The sequence below is a fragment of the Geospiza fortis genome, unplaced genomic scaffold, assembly GCF_000277835.1.
Source record: "Geospiza fortis unplaced genomic scaffold, GeoFor_1.0 scaffold79, whole genome shotgun sequence".
Taxonomy (NCBI): domain Eukaryota; kingdom Metazoa; phylum Chordata; class Aves; order Passeriformes; family Thraupidae; genus Geospiza; species Geospiza fortis.
Genome location: NW_005054408.1, coordinates 1695413 through 1714283, shown reverse-complemented (window position 1 = coordinate 1714283; position 18871 = coordinate 1695413). Strand labels below are relative to the sequence as shown.

Genomic DNA, 18871 nt, shown 5'->3' with positions numbered 1-18871 from the left:
CAAATGATTAAACAGAGCAAGTTCATATGGGTCTGTGACAACAGCTCAGCCCTGCTGGGCACAGGGAAAAACCCAGTGAAGCCTGAGACTGATGAGAAACTCCAGAACAACCCAAAGCCTTCCAAAGTGGGAAGGTATCAAGTGCTGCTGTGATCTACACGTGGCACACAGACTGCACTCACATCTCCTGGGCTGCAGATCCATCCAGAATGACAATGTGAAGAATGGCAAAGGGAGTGCTCAGTGTGCACTGAGATGTGTTACCTCATTAAGTATGCTACAGATGCTACTTTTAAGTCCTTTCCAAGCACATCAGGGCCTAAAGTTGATTAGTAGAAGGTGATTTGTCTACTGGCTGCACTAATACAAATTCTAACCTGTAAAAGAAAAAGCAACAGCAGTGAGATGTGCTTTTGTGTGGCAACGTTCAGTCACTGTCAAAATATCTCTAAACACAGAGCTCTGCTTCAAATCTCTCCATTTTCCTGGCATTCTTTTTTTCTTTTTTTTTTTGACACAGTGAGAAAAAGGAGACAATTTTGTGATGTTTCAGTAACAAGATGCTGAAGTTTACACAGATTTCTCTGTTCCAGTGGACTGTAACTAGAGGGCACTGTGCTCTTTCTTGTGGCAGCGCAGCTGCACACAGGTCTTTAATAAAATCGTGCTTGGTTGCAAAGCACAATGAAAGCATTTGAACTATGGTATGCACAAGTTTCATGAAATAAAGGCCAAGTGCTCCTAGCTTGAAAACAATGGCAAAGAGTGGTGTAAAAATAAGCACCACTGTGCCAGTAACTTGCTTGACTACTCTTCTCTAACAGCTTTCTCATTGCAGTGATCACTGTACCATAAAAAACACTATGTTTATGGTAATGCTCCCCTCTTAACACATTTTAGGTTTTTAATTCAAAGGACTTTTTCTCTGTCATTAAATTTAGGGCTTACACAGGAGATGTGAGCGATCAGTACTTTTTCTGTCTCTGAGGGTATCACACAGGCAGCAGTCTCTATTTTGACCATCAAAAGATGAGAGGGGGTGAGCCAGTCTTGAAGCCCCTTTTATGAACAGTAATTAAGGAGGTGACAGTCACAGCCAGCTGTTGGATTTCATTATGTATCTGTTTTCCACAGGTTACTCAGCTGAGACACTTTGTTTTGCTCAAAGAGATAACTGAGCAGTCATTATGCAAAGCTTTGGTCACTCAAAATACAAACTGAATGCAAAGCAGGTAGTTCAGCAGTTATAGCCCAAGAAAAAAACTGATGGGTTCACACATCACACATCCAACCAAAGAATATTCCACAAGGCAGCAAACTGGAACTTCTATAACCTCTTAGATGAAAAGATAGTTTATTAATGAATTCAAAATGCTTGGCTATAATTTTTGCTGGTTAACAACATGAAGCCTGATTTTTCAGTCCTCGTACTCCCTCGAGCTCTGGTGCCCTGAGTGCCCAGGCAGCCCTGGAGCAGAGCCTGCCAGCCTCCAGAAGGCAGCCACACAAACTGCAAACAAAACCTGACTGAACACACACCTCTGCCTTGACAGGGAAACACTTCCCACAGCCCATCACAAATCAATCAATTCCACACAAAGACAAAACCACTTCTATATTACTGCACAACAAAGCTGAGAAAGAGACATGACAAAAATCTCATCTGTCTCTCAGCTTTGCTTTCAAGAGCTGCTTTGCAGTGTGATGAAAGGTGCCCAATTGTATCACTGTAATACAGCACTGCCAGGGCTGCATAAATTCCTGAAATGCAAAATCTCACTCACATCAAGACCAACTTTGTAGACTGTAGATCTGATCCCTTTTAAGAATCTCTTGACATAGATATGCCTAATCTGTCATTTTTTTTTACTGTGGAATTTTTAAGTTCTTCTCTTACCTGTTTTAAGACATCTTTCTCATGAGAGGGCCTGCTAACATCCAAAATGCTGTGATCTAAGTACAATAAACCCATGATCTGCACACTCCTGCTTTCATAACACAAATCCAAACACAGAATTAATGTGTACTTCATTACAGCTGCCAACTCTGATTCATTTTGCTCTTTGGACCCAGAAAGAGAAAGAGACAGGGACTGACAAGTTTGTTCACATGAAAGAAAAGCAGAAGCTATGGCTCTGTCTGGTTGGGGTCCTGTGACAAAAAAACCTCTGGGCCTACAGGTCAGGTTTTGCTCTCTGATGCAATAAACCAATGGGGGTTGCATGTGCATACATGAAAGCAGAATTTAACCTAGGATTTTGCCCAAAGACATATCAATTTTTTTTAAGTTATTTGATCTGCATTAATAACAGTGGAGACATTAAGTACAAACAGGGATGGATCTCTAGATCAACAAAATTTTGCAGTTTCTAAAGCAGGCATAGCTTCCAGTATCACCTGTTCCACATATCATTTCTGATTTGCTGTACCAAAAGACCCAGCTAATTCAAGAGGCTCAATGTTCACACCAAGCCATCATTTTCTTTTGAACATTGATGACTGAAGCATAGCAATCTGTAATCTGTTATTTTAGCAAAAAGTTTAATATGTATGAAATAAGAACCATTTTGACAAGTTCAACATTCATTTAAAAAAGCTCTTAAGCATGTGTGACATACATAAAGCCCTGGAAACTGAATAATTTTATGTTGTTTCAAAAGATAAAAAAATACAACACAAAAGATACAAATATTACCTGTTGAGATCCAGGTTATCTCTGACAGGTAAAGTATGTTTTTCATGTGGATCTCCTAACTTAGGTTGAATACAATACAGTGCACTGGAACTTCAAAACATGCCAAGTTACAGCATATTAGGTAAAGTAAAACCTAAAAAAATACACATTCTACTTTATGTACTGAGACATTCAAATTGAAGCCATTGATCAAAATTAAAACTAGTGATGAAAACTAAACGTCCCCATGACAGAACTTTAATTCTAGCATGGGAGCAATACTGTTTCATGAACACAGCGCAAACTGACGCTCATATAAAAATATCAAGAATCACAGCACTTCTGCAAAGGTCAGAACTCATAGGTCAAATGAGTCTCCCTTGACAAAAGTCCACTATTTAACAATTATTTTGATGTTAATATCTTCCTGTCTACCAATGAATTTGTATTCTTTCTGAAAATCTTCCAAGTAGTACTTTCCCTGCTATTAATGTTTGGAACGCTGTCTTATCAAGATGCCCCTTTTCTTGCAGGAATTCAATTTCCATTGTGAAGGATAAAATCACTGAACTCTTCAATGGAAAGATTTATGGTTAGCTAGTTAGTTTAATATGGCTAGTTCAAGTATAGCTAGTTTTCTAGGGTTATAAAGTTAAAAGCTTTTTCTTAGAGCTTTTTACAAATGAAACAGTTTTCTTCCAGCCTCAGCATCACTCAGTTTTATAAAAGCTTGGAATAATTGTCATTTTTGGCTTGCCAAACTGTTGTATAGAAACATACCACAGCTAATCTAAGTAACACTCCAATATGATCATTCTGATCAAATCAAACCCCATGGTGTGGTATCACAAACTCTGAACAGAGAGAGACTTAGCTCTCCCAGGATTTTCCTGGGAAGCTGTGAGAAAGCTCAGAGAAAGAATTAAAATAATTATTATCTCAATCTCTGGACCTGGCAGGCAATCTCTGTTTGTCAAAGACGTTTGCAACAAGGAGTTATCCCTTCTTGACCAACAGGTGAGAGGAGATTTCTAAAGGCCAATCAGGTCTTAGGTCCACCATTGTTTCTATAAGAACCGCGGATTTTGAATAATAAAATGCCTTTTCGTGCTTTCAGATGATGGAGTCTTTGTATCACCTTTGTCTGTCCTGATACTCCTTCAGTGATACCACAGTGAGAGTTCCTTGTCCCCAGCATCCCCCTCCCAGCTGCCCAGGTTGGTGCCCTGGCTCACCTGGCAGCTGCCCCCTCCCTGCTCCCCTGGCTCACCTGGCAGCTGCCCCCTCCCTGGTGCCCAGCTGGATGCCCTGGCTCACCTTGCAGCTGCTGGGGGTCCGTGGGGTGCCCGGTAGCCGTGCCAGTGAGCACCACGCCGTCGGCCAGGAACAGCTGGGCTGCGCTCGCTGTCTGCACCACGCTGACATCGGCCGTCAGGGCGTGAGCACTGCAGGGACACAGCCTGTCACACACCAGGGACCCACGCCCTGTGTCCCCACCTTCCCGCTGGCAGAACCCCCAAAGGTTGCTTTAGCAGTGCACACTCTCACACTGGCAGGTGACACTGCCCGCAGGTGACACTGCCACCCGGGCAGGAGTTCAAAACCAACCTTTTCCTTCATTGATCGGTGACTGCTCCAGGTCTCCTGGCTCTGGAGAGTGAGTGCTAAGTGTGAACCACCAAGTGTCAATTGAGACAGCTGCTTACATGTCAAGCACCTGTATTTCAGAAGTGTTGAGCACACAGAGCTCTCTGACTTCAAGTGGGAGTTGTGGATGTGCCCTCATTCATAAATCAGATCCTGTTGCCTAGGGCAGAATCAACAACCTCCACAAGTCCAATAACAGAAAGTATAGTTAATACCTAGGATATAACCACAGGAATCATCTTACACAGCAATTACAAACATCAATTACACCTGCATCCCAGCTGTTCAACAGCAGGCTTTGATGTATGGGTGACACACTTTGTCTGAAACTATTGCAATAGTAACTATTAATTTATGTGGTCCCAAACCTGGAAAGAATTCCAGCCATTGCTGGAAGAACATCCAGCACTGTTGGATTTTCTGTGTTTAAACAGAAAACAACAGCTATGGCAACCATGTTGCACTGCTGAGTGCTGATGGCACAAGAACAGTTTCTCCTCATTTAAAGAACAGGAGCATAGCAGCTCTCAGTGGAAGCTGCACTTTTCTACATTAAAAAGCTCAATCAAGAAGTCCTTCAGCATTTCCTTCCGAGTTTGTTTCTGCCTGAAACAAAAACTTCTCTGCCTTTCTTAAATGCCAACTCTTTGAAAAATGGGAAGTATAATCCAAATATCAATTCATCAATTGTCAAGACTAAAAATAAAAATGACATGATGCATTTTCATTTTCAGAAAGTCTAATGCAGTGTATTTGCATTTATATATATACATAAAAAATAATCAGAAATAAACTGCTCTGAAAGGACCTGAAAAGCTTCATCTGACCACCACACTGCATTGTTTCCTTTCTCTTTTGAAATTTATTACCTGCTTATTACATATTTAAGATCTTCCAAACTTGATTATTCTCATGATTGCTCACATACTACACACAAACATTTTAATTAGGTTATTTAGCATGTATAATACATAGCACTTGAGCATTCTTCTGGGGGGAAAAAAACAACAAATCCAAAGAGTGACATCTAAATAGCTGAAAGTACCATGTGACAGGTAAGATAAAGTATAAGCAGAAAAGAAACTGGATTTATCTGTCATAAGTTCCTTCTGTTTGATAATCATAGAACAGAACCCTTACATAGACAGCACTGATTTAAGTAGCAGGAATCAGTATTATTGGCAGGAAGGAGAAGAAAGAGAAGAGCTTTTTAAAATGCCAAATTATGATCACTTGGATGCTTTTATATGGCAACTGTCTTCATAACTAAAAAAATAACCTTGGATACCTAACTTTCAGAAACAAAACTTCTTTAAACATAATAGACATTTACACATGCATACAAAGTCTCAATACCAGATGCAAGGCTTTCATAGCTGGCATACTGAAAACCTGAAGGTTAAACAACTACAAATATAGATAAAGCAGATAAAGAAACTTACAGCTGCAAATTTATTTTTAAACATATCCCCTTACAGCACTGCAAGTCTGTGCCTAAATAATAAACTTCTCCCTATAAGATTAACTTTCCTGGAAGAAAATTGACATAAAAAAAAAAAAAACAAAAACAGAAAAGGGAGAAAAATATAAGATCATTATTCCATTCATATTTACATAAAATTTTGCTTGTATTTACCTATGCTTCTTTTTAATATCAGCAAAAATCTGAATGTTGTCAGCTCCAATGTGTTTTCTGTATCGTAGCAGGTCACCTGCACAGGCATTTATAATCCCTTCATCAGCCACATGAGAAAACACAAACCCTTCAGCCCGGATAAAATCAAGACCTGAAAAAAGTCAAAAAGCAACATTTTAGACTGAAACTGAGAACTGGAAAAGAAAAACACTAAAAGCAAATGAAAATCCACCTTACTGCCCTTCCTATTTCATCCCAACCCAAATTGTTTCATGGACGAACCCACTCTAGGACTAACCCACATCACTTTTCCATTCTTTATTTTTGCCCCTATTCTCTCTGACTTCTTCCCATCCCACTTTCAGCTCCCATCTCCCCCCAGCCCCTGGTCCCCTTCTGTCCCCTCAGTCTGTCCCTGTGTGGCTCAGAACAGGCAGCTGCACACCCTGCCCTGCCTGCTGCCATGATGTGCCATGCAGAGGAGTAGGTGGGTCAGAACACAGCTCTATTATTCTAATGACATGTTTTCTCTCCAAAAAGGGTCACTAACTTGCATCTCTTCCCCCCTTCCAGGCTACAGACACAGAGGAATAGCACTGTCATCTTTCTTTAGGAAATTAGGCAAGAAAACACAGCCTGAAGCATGTTATATGCAGCCCATGTGACTCCATCTGAACATAGCATGTGTTTCCTACACAGCACCACATCAACAAATTGCTTCTAGAGCTGTGCCAAAGGCTTAGGAAGAGTCAAACATTTGCCATTCTACTCCACCCATCAATTCTGCCATGCCTTAGTAACACTTGTTCCACCATATTCATTAAGTTTTGTCACTAGGAAGGTTTTGTGGAATGGCTACTGAAGAGGAAGAGTATGAATTGTAATTACTTCAATGTGGGCCAGTCATTGACATCCAAGGCCCCCCTCCACAGCCTTGGAATATCTCTGTTGTAAGACTGAAGGCTTGGACCACAGAGCAATAAGCCCACAGCAGTGAGGCAAAAGATTTAATTCTGACTCCCTTATTGCAATCCCCACTTCTCTCCTGGCTTTCAGAGCCTTGAACCTGCCACTTAAAACCTGCCTCTTTTACACATTTTTGTAAAAGCTCTGCACTCATCTTGTGCATTTTGCTGCTCTTCCAGTTTGCTTTGGAGTTGTCTTCCAAGCCCTTCTGAAGCTCTGCTACTGCTCCAGCTTTGGAGTCAGATGCACATTTAATTAGAGCTGACATCATTCAGAGGAAAGCAATGCATGTGGAAACAGTCATCAAGAATGCAATCCTACCCACAACTGATTAGGCAACAGAGGCATTACCTTAGCACATTCCAACTATAAACATAGCTGATCTTGAAAATTTATTTACCAAATGACAAGGTGTCTGTTTATTTTAAAATTCCAGTTTCATTCCAAAAGCCCTGAAGTTGCAGAAACAGAAGCTTACGCCTGCTAGAGAAGAGCCTGCATTGCTTAGCAACACAGACTCCAGCTCACAAGAAACATCACAGATGGATGCCAAATCAAATGCAAGCTGTCCTGTGCCTTGAGATTAGTGCAAAGCACAGAGTATTCCCAGGATCCAGAGACAAGAGTGTGCCACAAGTACCACTGCAGGTGCTTGTAGACACTGGGTGATAAACACAGTGCAAATAGCTAAACTGAGATTTCTACATCTAGGAACAAAAGCTACAGCTTCTAATTACATCACCCAAGCTTACAGTACAATTCAGAGTTATATAATAATTATTTCTCTAATCATAAAACTGTGGATGAGCCTAGAGACATGACACTTTCACAGCAATCAAGGTTTAACTTGGGACAGGAGCTATTCATTGAGCAATTTCATTTATTGAAGCCACCTTGTTTGTTGATGCTTGGTTTGTGTTTCCTTCGTGCAGTAATATAAGACTTTCTGCTAAACATTGGATTGCACTCAGTTTAACAAGTCTGCACTCTCAATCTGGGTTTTTGGAGGCCATGAAAATACAATTTTTAACCAAGTGTAATAAGGTGCAGGCACCATATCATTACCCTTCTGTTTTATGAAACCATAATCAGATTCTGCTAATGAATTCATTTTTATGCTCATAAAATTGTGAGAATGATACTAGTGCTTACTTTCTCATTTGAAAGTTGAAAAGTAATAGCCATTGAATAGTTAATAGGCAGTCCCATTTCTGACTTATATGGGAACAACACATTTTGCAGTTTCACTGGAAAACAAGAATAGGGAATATCCAATGAAAACTAATAAACAGAGCTCTTAGAGGAGCATTGACTTTGTCTGCTGTTGACACTGGAGGCACAGTGTGTCTGTGCTGCAAAAATACTTCTCAGGACACTGTCTTGCAGCAGCTCCTGCCGTGCTCAGCAGGGGCTGCAGGCACAGGGGCTCTCCCAGCAGGATCCACAGCACTCCCTGCCTTTCACAGCACCTCTGCGTGCCTCCCTGCTGCAGTTCTCAGCTGAGCTGCCTCCCCTCACCACTGCATTAATACGGTGGCACTTAAAGACAGCAAAAAACAGCACACAGCTCTGCCTCATTCTGTCTTACCCTGAACAGTGTTGTGGATGACAGCAAGTGAATTCCCACTCTGCTGGTGCAGGAGGAAAAGGAATGGACTCAGACAGCAAAAGCTGTGTTTGCAAAAGACATGGAGAGATCTGGGATATCTCCTCATTTATCAGCTATCAACTGTGTCTGTCTTCATCATTGATGAAGGCTGATCCAGACCTGAAATTTCAATAATTGATTCTTAAAGGGAAAAGGGCAGCTTCAGGTACAGAGGGCAGTGGGGCCAGATGACTGTTTAAAGTCCCTTCCAACTGAACCATTGTTTTCTAAATTTGAGATAAGATAAACTTAGAAATTGAGCCCTGATTCATGGTGAGTGCCCCAGGCTCACCCAGGCACAGGACCCTACAGTCCTTGCTCAAGCTAGCTGAGCTCCTAGTCACACTGCAAACCTGTGGATTTCCCTCCACCTTTTACCAAATAAAATCACTACCTTCTCCTAGAGACCAGTTATGAATTCCCTGTGTGGTTCTCTTAAGATAAGTTATTCCTACCAAAGACAGGGATCTCCACAGGGAAAATGAAATGACTGTACAGTAGGCAGAAGATGCTACATATAGTTTTTAGCTAGAACACCTCCAACAAGTTATTTTTGTAGTGAGAGCATACAGGATTTGCTTTGTTAATAGCTACCTATCAAAATTGTATTGACATTAAAGCCACTACTAAGTTGCAACAGAAAAGCTGTTTAAAGATTTGATATCTACAAAGTGGTACCCACTTTACTATGGTTTTGCTTAAAGTGATTTGCTTAAAGTGATCTTTTTGCTCCCCTGTTCAGTGAACTTGAGACAATCATTTTTAGAGAAGTGCAATGAAATGCATTAAACACAGGCCTTTCCTGGTTGGTGTTCCACAGTTACAGAGGAAATAGTGCAGAACAGGAGTGGAGCTGAGCAAAACCCAAGCCCTCCAGGAATTCTCCTCTTCATTAATAATTGCAAAGAAGAGAAATACATTGTTCCCAGATCATATCCCTTATTTAGTGATGATTTTTGCTCCTCAAAGGATTGCTTTTAAAAATAGAGTATGTGCTATTTTTCCAAATGTCTATGTACCTCAAGTGGCCCACATGCAGTAACCTCTAAAAAATAAAACTGGTTTCTGTTACCATTTTTATTTGAGATTTTCATATGGGTTCCAATGCAGCAATAAAAAATAGGTTTGCTCAATTTGTCAAGTGGCTAGATACTTTGAAAATGGCAACATCTGATTTTAAAGCTCACAAAACAAATGCCAGTTCAAAAGACATCTATTAACAGGAATTTAAAGCTTTTAGAACATATTAGGCATAATTAAAACTGCCACTGCAGATGGGTTAGCCTGCATGGTTGTACTTGAAGTATGGCTTTCACTTAACACCAGCATCTTCTACCTGGTTCTGTGAAATTTGTACATGCAAAAATGTGCGGCCTTACCATAATGACAGTCAATTTGGGCAAAAACATGCATTAACCCTCATCTTGAGAATTTAGAAAGTGCAGGCTTTCCATATTAATCCAGCCTATACGTTTACATCAGGGAGGGTTACATATAAAAAACTAAAATTGCTTCAGCAAACAGTAAGAGCAGGAAGTTTAGCCAAGGCTAGGATTCATGCAATAAGGATAGATTAATTTATATTTAATTCCCCCAAAGGCAATTTAATTTTAAGTACTTTGGCTATCTATACACTCAATTTTTGTCATTATATAAAAAGCTTCATTTTACTCATTCATTAAAAAAGACAACAAAAACTTAGTTTTCAAGGACAACAGTAGCAGCAACAACATATAAATAGATGCTGAAACAGGATGCTTAATCCCCAGGGGTTAAATTTATCCTCCCATATAATATAACTGAAATAAATAAGAGTTACACCAAAAGGGGCTTTTAGACATCAGCAGATTTAAACTAATGATTACATTTAGACAGGTTTTACCTAGAAAGCTGTGATGGCAGCCTTTAGCAGCCTCCAACTGAAGCAGTGCACAAGCACCAACCACTCTAATCAGGCAGGCATCATTCTCAGAACCTAACTGCTCCTGTTTCAGGGCACGCTCAGCTTTCCACAGTACCTATGCCAGCTTGTGGAGAGTGAATGCCACAGCAACAGCAGCAATACCTGAGGAGCCCTTTGCATTACCTGCAGCCAGAGCAATGGCTATTGCCTGCTGGTTGGCAGCACAGAGCACCTGGACACCCAGAGGGACGCGGGGACAGTTCTGTCTCACAGCAGCACTGAGCACGGCCATGGCTGCGGTGACCTCCGGGCCCGGGCACACCGTGTACGGCACGTCGTGCATGTTCTCCAGCATCAACCCATCCTGGGCAAAGAATGAGAACAATATCACTGCACTGTACAAACGTGGCCAGTTCACCATTATTTATTGTGCACTGAGACACACAAGTGTAGAGGTTTTCCTTCAGAAGGAGGATTAGCTACAGCAAGTTGTGCTGATGCATTTGGTGCGCACAACCACTTATAAAAGTGCTTCCATCAACAGCAGGGTATTTGCGGTGAAGTCATGGAGAGAAATAAAAGTGATTTTAATTATACGTTCATCAACTTGGGCTCCTTTGATCCATCCTGAAATGTGAACTATAGGCAAATGAGTTAAATCTTATACCTCATTAAAAATAGTGTAAAGTCAGATTTCAATTATCCAAGGGGAATACAGGATATTGAGTATGTTTGGATAACAGAGACTCTGAGATAATCAGGGCAATTTTCAATCCAATGAATATCAGAAAATAAGTGTTACTTCGGATAAATAAAGGAATTTTTATGTTTGACTGTTATTGTGCCAAATGCCATAATATGAACTAGTGATATTTCCCCCATTCTGTAATCAGAACTACTGGAAAGAAGATATTTCTATTTATTGTCTATTATACCTCCCCATCCACACGGACATACTCTTAGCAAACAATGGAGTGATGATAAAACACTCTGCTGTTACAATTTGTACATTACTTGATGCCACACACACTTCTAATCATTGCACAGGCTATACAAAATGTTGGCAACAACTGCAGATAATACATAATTTTGTTAAGGATTAATAACAAGAGTAAAAGTAGAACCTTGAAACATATTCCATGCCTGGTATTTTGTATTAGCAGTAAGAAGATGAAAAGAAAACCAGATATTTCTCACCAGCTTAATTCTAAAAATGCAAAAAATTTAATAGACAAACTAATTGTATATATAGCAAATAAATTCTGCTCTCTCTGGAGTTTTATCAGACATCTTAATCCGTTAAAATGAGAGCTTTACCTTTCACAGAGATGGTAACTGAACAAGAATAGAAGGAATATTTTTTGGGAAAAAATACAATTAGAGATTAAACATAGCAGCTTGGTTCTTAATAACACAGAGAATCAGGAAGGGGAAACAAAAAAAAATTCCTTTAAAAAATATTTTGTATGTGACACTTCTCTAATCTTTGTTGTAGTGTGGAAGCCCTTCTGGCAGTAAAAGATAAGACAGGATATAAAATAGTGTCAGCATTTAATACAGGCAAAGGCACAGGCATCATAAATGAACACCCAACACAGAGGGTGGGGAAAGGTGAGAAGGAAATAATCCAGTGGAGCAACATGGTCAGTCCAGGCACAGAACCTGCAAACATTCAATGCACCAGGGCACAGCTGCCTTCTCCAAATTACTCACAGATCACTATTTAAATACACAAAGGACATGCTACCTAAAAAGCAATGGGATGTGACCTGTTAATGGAAAAGGTGACCTGATATGATAAATTTCCACATCAGACATGCACTTTGCACTATGTGATGCCATTCACCAAAATATTCAATTACATAATTCCAGCCCAGGAAAACCTGAATTAGGCAAAAGAGTAGCAGGTATGGTAACCAGTCAAAACATCTGCACTTGACTTTGTTTATGTGTCCAGTTCAACATGGAAAATCCACACTTCCGTACCTCTGATGGGAGATAGCCATATGACCAAGATGACAACCTGTCCTAAGAAAACCACAAAAACCCCCACAATTTTTAGTCATTTTTTCTGGAATGAGGCTAGGACTGCTCCAACAAACCTGAACTGACTACATGGTCCTGGTATCTGAGGCACAGCTACGGAATCCCTTGTGGTACCAACAGAAAGAGAAACCCTGTAGCCTCTTTTTCTCAGTACATAAAAATATATTAAGCCAGTCTCAGCAAGAATGCAAACTTGGTCAGTAGTTGCATGTGGCAAAAGGACTAATGCAGAACTAAAATATTTTTAACAAAGCAAATTCAAAAAATGCAACAAGCCATCAAAAGCAGGTAATTCCTTGAGGCCAAAAAGCCTGGAAGCCCTTGGCTCAGAAATGCTCTACTTGGCAGATTTCAGCAAAATCTGGGTATTAGGGAAACTCCAAGTTTATCAGGCAGTCAAGACTCAATCTCAACAGGAAGAAAGGCAACTGGGAATGGGGCTTCAAAATGTTCAGCTCCTAAAGAGCCACACAAGTAGCCAAAAAAAGCAAGAGAATGGGCTGGCAGAATTCCACAGTGAAACTGAGCTTTTCACAACTTGCTACTACTTTGACCGTTCTGGATTTGCATAAAGCAAATTATTCCATTAGCTACATTAATGAATTAATTCATTTAATAAGTTATAAAAACCCCTAGCCATAGCACTACACATAAAAAGTGTCTCATTAAATTCTAACTCAAAATGCAGGCATATGGGAGGATTGCAACAGTTCTCTCTCCCGCTTTAGATTTACTATATTCACTTTTCAGCAACTGCCTCTTCCTATAGCCTCAAGGTCCACAGCTACAGTGAATATTTTTGGTAGAACTTTAATAATGTGTTATTCTTTTGGTATCATCCAACTGTTCTTTTGCATATTATGCTTTGTTTAATTAAAAAGAGAACAACATATGTTCTGCAATACAGAAATCTGAATTACAGATGCATTAAGTCAGAGCTTTCTTTCATATTTTATATAAAAATATAACACCACAGATTTGTGTTTACTGACTTGATACGTATAGGAAACAAACTTCAGTACTATCAGACAGCTAATTAAAATGGGGGAAAGAAAACAGTTATGCTAAATTAAAGTTCTTGGAACTTAAGCTTATGGTTTAGAAGCCTATGGAAACAGCTTCTGCATTATATCCTCCAAAGCAGGATTTACATAGACAGTATGAGATAAAACTCTTGCAAGTGCCTTCTGTGCTCCTTTTCCATTGAATGGTAAGATAATTTAAGTGTTGCTTATATGCAATAGCCTTATTTTAAGTAATTTTCAAGCAATGTATTTCCTTTTTACTTTGAAAGACTTCTGAAGTGCTACACATGAAGTGCCCTTTGTATCACAGTTAGCTACTGAAAAATAGGTCCTTTAATTAGCTCTCTAACTATATGAAAAATAATTTCCTTAGCTATATTCTGCTTACAGAAATAACCTCTTAAAACACTTCAGCCTCACACATATTACAGCAGGAAAGCCTCAAAACAGTAACAAACCACAACTGAGGTAACAATTGCATAAGTTTTAACTCAGCATATACCTAACACAACTCTTTCCCAGGCAACTTTAACCCCAGCGTTTCTGCCCAGAGACAGGCTTTACCTGCAAACATGTGCACCTCAGTACAACTCTCTCCAAGCCCAGCACCTTTACTCCTTCCTTCAGAAAGGGAGCAGGCCTGGCACCATCCCTGTTATTATAGAGGCTCAGGTGGGGACTAAGACAATGGCAGTAATTACTCCACACCCCTCATGTGCCCTTTATAGAGGAAATCAGGTGCCTTTGCAGAGCATTTAGTTGCTGTTTGTAAGCACAGCTCTTAGCAACCTCTTTAAAAACTCACCTCCAGAGCAGATTGCTGCCTTAAGAGAAGTAAGCTGCTATCTCATGCTCTCCTGCACATGCCAGAGGAGGTAGCTGTGGGCAGTCTGTCTGCTATTTTATTTTCCTGAAATACAGCTGAGATTTGAAATGTTAAACTCTGTAATCAAAGTGAAAGCTACCTACATGTTTCTATGCAGAAATACTACTTTATTCTGTCTCCACTGTTATTAAATTCTAACTGTTGTGAATTCCAGTTATCACTGTAGTTATAAGAGCAATAGGCTTACCACTCTTTTATTTTTTAAATACATCAATGTAAAACATATACTAGTAACTGTTTTTAATGTCACCTACTCCAGTAACTACAGTTAGGAACAGTAACTAACAGTCAAGTGGGAACCTGTGCTCTATTTTCTAGCTCCGAAACAAATGTCAGCCAGGCTGAACGGAATGAATAAAAGTTAACCTGAATAGATACATGTTGCCTCTTCCTTAAAGAAAAGCAGGTACAAATTGGAGGGATTATAACGGCTCATAGCCTGCTGCTTATAAAATCTTGTCTAGGGAATTCCATTGTTTAGCAACACACAAGTACAAAGCATATACATTTTGAGCACAGATGGCTTCCTAACTGAGCACTCACTTGTTTTCATTACTATACCCTAATATCACAAATCTTTCATATTTATTATGTGAAGCTGTGAATGTGCCAGACAAGTCACCTTACTCTGAATATACCAGGATTTACTTCCAAGCGCAACACAGATGGAATGAGCAAGACCATATACTTTATTTTTAAGTGTTAACACCAATTTGAACAATTTGAGACAATATGCAAACATCTAAATAGCAGCAAATGGTTATGTATCTTCTGAAAGGCTACTGTGGGCAGCATTTGGGAACACTGTCAGTGTTGTCATCTTATTGTAAAAGTTCCATACCTTCTTGGTGATTTCCCATGGGCAGCTCCTCACAGCACAGCCAACAAACTCCAACTCTCTTTGCCCCCCTACCCCACTCTTTTATAGCACTCATCTCATTGGACACAGCTGTGGCCTGTTAAGGGCAGGCCTGCTCCTAATTGGTAATTAGTACAGCTGCAGCTCCTCAGGTGAGATTACCTTCTGCACTATTCTCTTACATTCTATCCCTCCACATGTCACTACAAACATCCATGGGAAAAAAACCCTTTCTCTAGCCCTTCTTCCACAAAAAAAAAAAAAAATAGACAGCTTATTAGTTCCTTTAGAATACTGAGCAAGAAATCCAAATAGATTCCCATTCCAGAATAGTTTGGCAGCAGTGATCCCTGAGTAAAAGCTGGGAAGCTCCTGAAAGCATCTCTCATGAAAATTTGCCTTTCTCTTAAAGTAACACAAAAAACTAAAGAATTGAATTGCAGAAAGTGTTAAGCAATCCTATTGATATTTACAGAGGTTCTTCTGATTATATCTGAGACTTATGTCCTTAAGAAAAGATTTGTTTCTTATATTGCTCTAACTCTGTTCTGTTCTATTCTCTAGCACTGTGCAGACCTTTAGAATGAAGACTGGTGTGGAAGAATATTGATGTTCCTGTGCCTTCTATAGGAAAATGAGTTAATTACAACTCTAAGCCCTGAATTTGTCCAAATGTGTAGAGAAATGACTGCATTCACCTCAGGTGTCTGCTGACAGGTAGGTTTAAAGATATATTCAAGTTCAGAGACTGCAATGCACTTGCAGAAAAGGTAAACCAGTTAGAGCTGGAACTGCAGAATTCAGTACTGCTGTTGAAAAGACAAAGTATAAAAGCCAAATTAAAACTTTTTGTTGGTACTGATTTTAAAGCTTATCTCAAAGCTGCTCCAGTTTTGTGCATGCCAGCAGTGTCAGTAACTGCTTCTGTACCTTCCTTCACCTTCAGGAGTATTTGGTGTCTTCCCCCTGCTGTTGAAGGTTATAATGTGAAATTATTACGTAAGGAAATGGGCAAACAGGCACTGCAGTGTGGAGCACTGGCTTTATGAGTTACAGATTATCTGTGCAAGCACTTCCTCTGGCACAGGAAGGCAGAGATTAGTGTTTGCCACTATGCTGATGTAGATCATGGTGATACTGCAACAACAAAATATAAAGGCACAGTACAGAATACAGAGTTACTGCACACCTGTTCTTTCAGGAGGAATGAAAAGGAAGAAAACTTCCTTGTTCTGTTCTGCTGCAATCAGGGACTATTCTAACTGGGTGGACATCTCACACATGTTCATCTGGTTCATGGGTACTGAAGCCCACTAGGCTTTCTACCCCATCGTTTGCTCATTTTACTACATCATTTTACCCCAGTGCTGTTTATCCTTCCAATGATTCTATTCTCAGCATTCTCTCCTAGTTTAGCCTTACCAGGGCTCTGCCCATAACCTGCCCTGTGTGACTTGTCTTGCATTTTGACCTTGATCTTCTATTCTTTAAACTAAGCTCTTGTATTCAATTTTGTTGTCTCTGTATAGCATCATTCTAATTTAATTAAAATGCTTCAACCTGCTTGTTAATAAAGTTTTTCTGAAAACAGCAGCTCACAGCAGTGACTGCTTGTTCACTGAAGACATTTTCAAACCTTGGACATTAGTACGCCACCAGAAAACGTTCATAATGCTGTGGGCAGGTGAAAGGAAAAGCACATCAACACCCCAAGACAAGGTGTAATGAAATGTTTAAAACATATCTGACCTTTCAAAAGGACATACACCCTGTTAAAATCTACTGACCTATGAAGATTACTATACCACTTCAGGTCCAACAGCAATTCTGACAGCAGTCTCCTCTTGCCTCTGGCTGAGGATGGCCTTTTGGGCCTGCTCTTCTGGACGTGCAAAGCAGGCATGTTTGCTGCCAGGGGCCTGGAGAGAGGCTTAGAGAGGGCAGAAAAGGGCTTGAGCCTCTTTTTTTTTAGATCCTGAATGATCTGTGCTGTTTTGTTGCAAACACAGCTGTGGGGTGATCCTGCACCCTCCAGGTTCCTGAGGTGTGCATGCAGTGTGTCAGCTGTGCACATGGCACACTTCCACGACCTCAGGAAACCAGAGGCTTGCACACAGCTAAAAATACAGTTGCTTGTCAGACTAGATTGATGAAGCATTCTACAGACCTTGAATGCCAGCAACAGCCCGTGTTTCTGGCCACTTTTTTTTTAAATTTGATTCATCCAACTCAACTTGAATTGTACAATTTGAACCTAAGTTTTTTCAATTATTTTGGGTGCAGGTGACACTTATCTTAGGAGGGTTTTTTTGCAATCTAGAAGACCTACTTCCTATGTTGAAATAAACTACATGGATTTAAGCATCTCTAATCGATGAGCTTCAAGATGCTTTGGATGAACTATAGGCTCAATTTAAAATTCTGGCTATGCAGAAATGGTTTTGTGTAATGGTCATCATGGGAAGCAAGAAACCAAAACTTACAACTCCAGCATCCTTGTAAACTTCTGCCTCTTGACAAGCTTGATCAATGATCTGGGTCAATGGAAAAGAACTTCTTGGTGTCCCTGCAAGCAAGAATAATGCTGCTTACCCCAGGGCATACACAAACCAAACCCATGGACAGCAACAGCTTTGGCCAGGACATCCCTGGGGACTGCACACTGAAACAGGGACATACAGGGCAGATTTGTTCAAAGGCTGCCCTATCTCCTTGTGACATGCCTTAGTGACATCTCTTTCCTTAGCTGAACTTGGCAGAGCTGCTGTAACCATTCAGCTCCTAAATCTAATCCACAAATTTGAGGATTAGATTTATAATATATATAATCCCCTGTTGCACTAGGTCTGCTCTTAGCTTGCTATTCACATACTTGTAATTTGTCCTGCATTAATGATGCTCCAGACAATACAACCTGTACTGGGGCAAGACTGACCTCTGTGTCAGCACAGAACACCTATGCTAAACAACAGTGAGTTTAAAACCAGTTAACGCTGTCCTCAATCTGCAAGGGTGATTGGATTTGATCTTCCTGGCAGTAATGCACACATATTGATTTTGTTGAGTTCAGTGAATTTGCCTAAAGAACAAAGTCTCTTCTGACATTTGGGCTCCTAAGGTCAGGCAGTGGGAGTCTGAGATGGGGACTGTGCTGAGCCCTGTGTCAGCTCTGTTAGCTGGCCTGATTTCTCAGGGTGAGCTGGCCCTACCTCCTGGGGCTGCTTCTGGGGCACCCTGAGCTCTGGCCTGTCGAGGGCAAGGTGCCTGTCCTGAGGAGCCCTGCCCACCCTGAGCCCCTGGAAAGGACGAGGAGGCCAGGCTGGAACAGATCCCGCTGTTGTCCGAGCTTCCCGCTGCCTCGAAGGGCATGGGAGAGATCTAGCCAACCTCCATCCCAGCCCACCGCCCATCCGCGCAACTCCCTGACCCTCGCTGCTTGAAACACAGAGCTCACAGAGCCCAAATCCTCGTTTTCTCATCCCAGCTCCCGGTGTGGAACTGTTTCCCGCCTTTTTGAAACGGGGAGCGCCCAAACTGACGGCGCCTCATGAGGGGCCCGGGGTGGCGGTGAGGGGACAGCC

The 18871-nt window shown here is 40.7% G+C and overlaps 1 protein-coding gene across 1 annotated transcript in view; it reads right to left on the bottom strand.

Moving 5' to 3' along the window:
* LOC102040732 (uncharacterized protein F13E9.13, mitochondrial-like) overlaps window positions 1–18011 on the bottom strand; it is a 20253-nt gene extending 2242 nt beyond the window's left edge. The window contains 5 exon segments of the mRNA XM_014309165.2: window positions 3992–4119; window positions 5958–6108; window positions 10658–10838; window positions 17774–17866; window positions 17868–18011. Of these exon segments, the coding sequence (XP_014164640.1) occupies window positions 3992–4119; window positions 5958–6108; window positions 10658–10838; window positions 17774–17866; window positions 17868–18011 (697 nt within the window).
* Window positions 18012–18871: the final 860 nt, after the last annotated feature.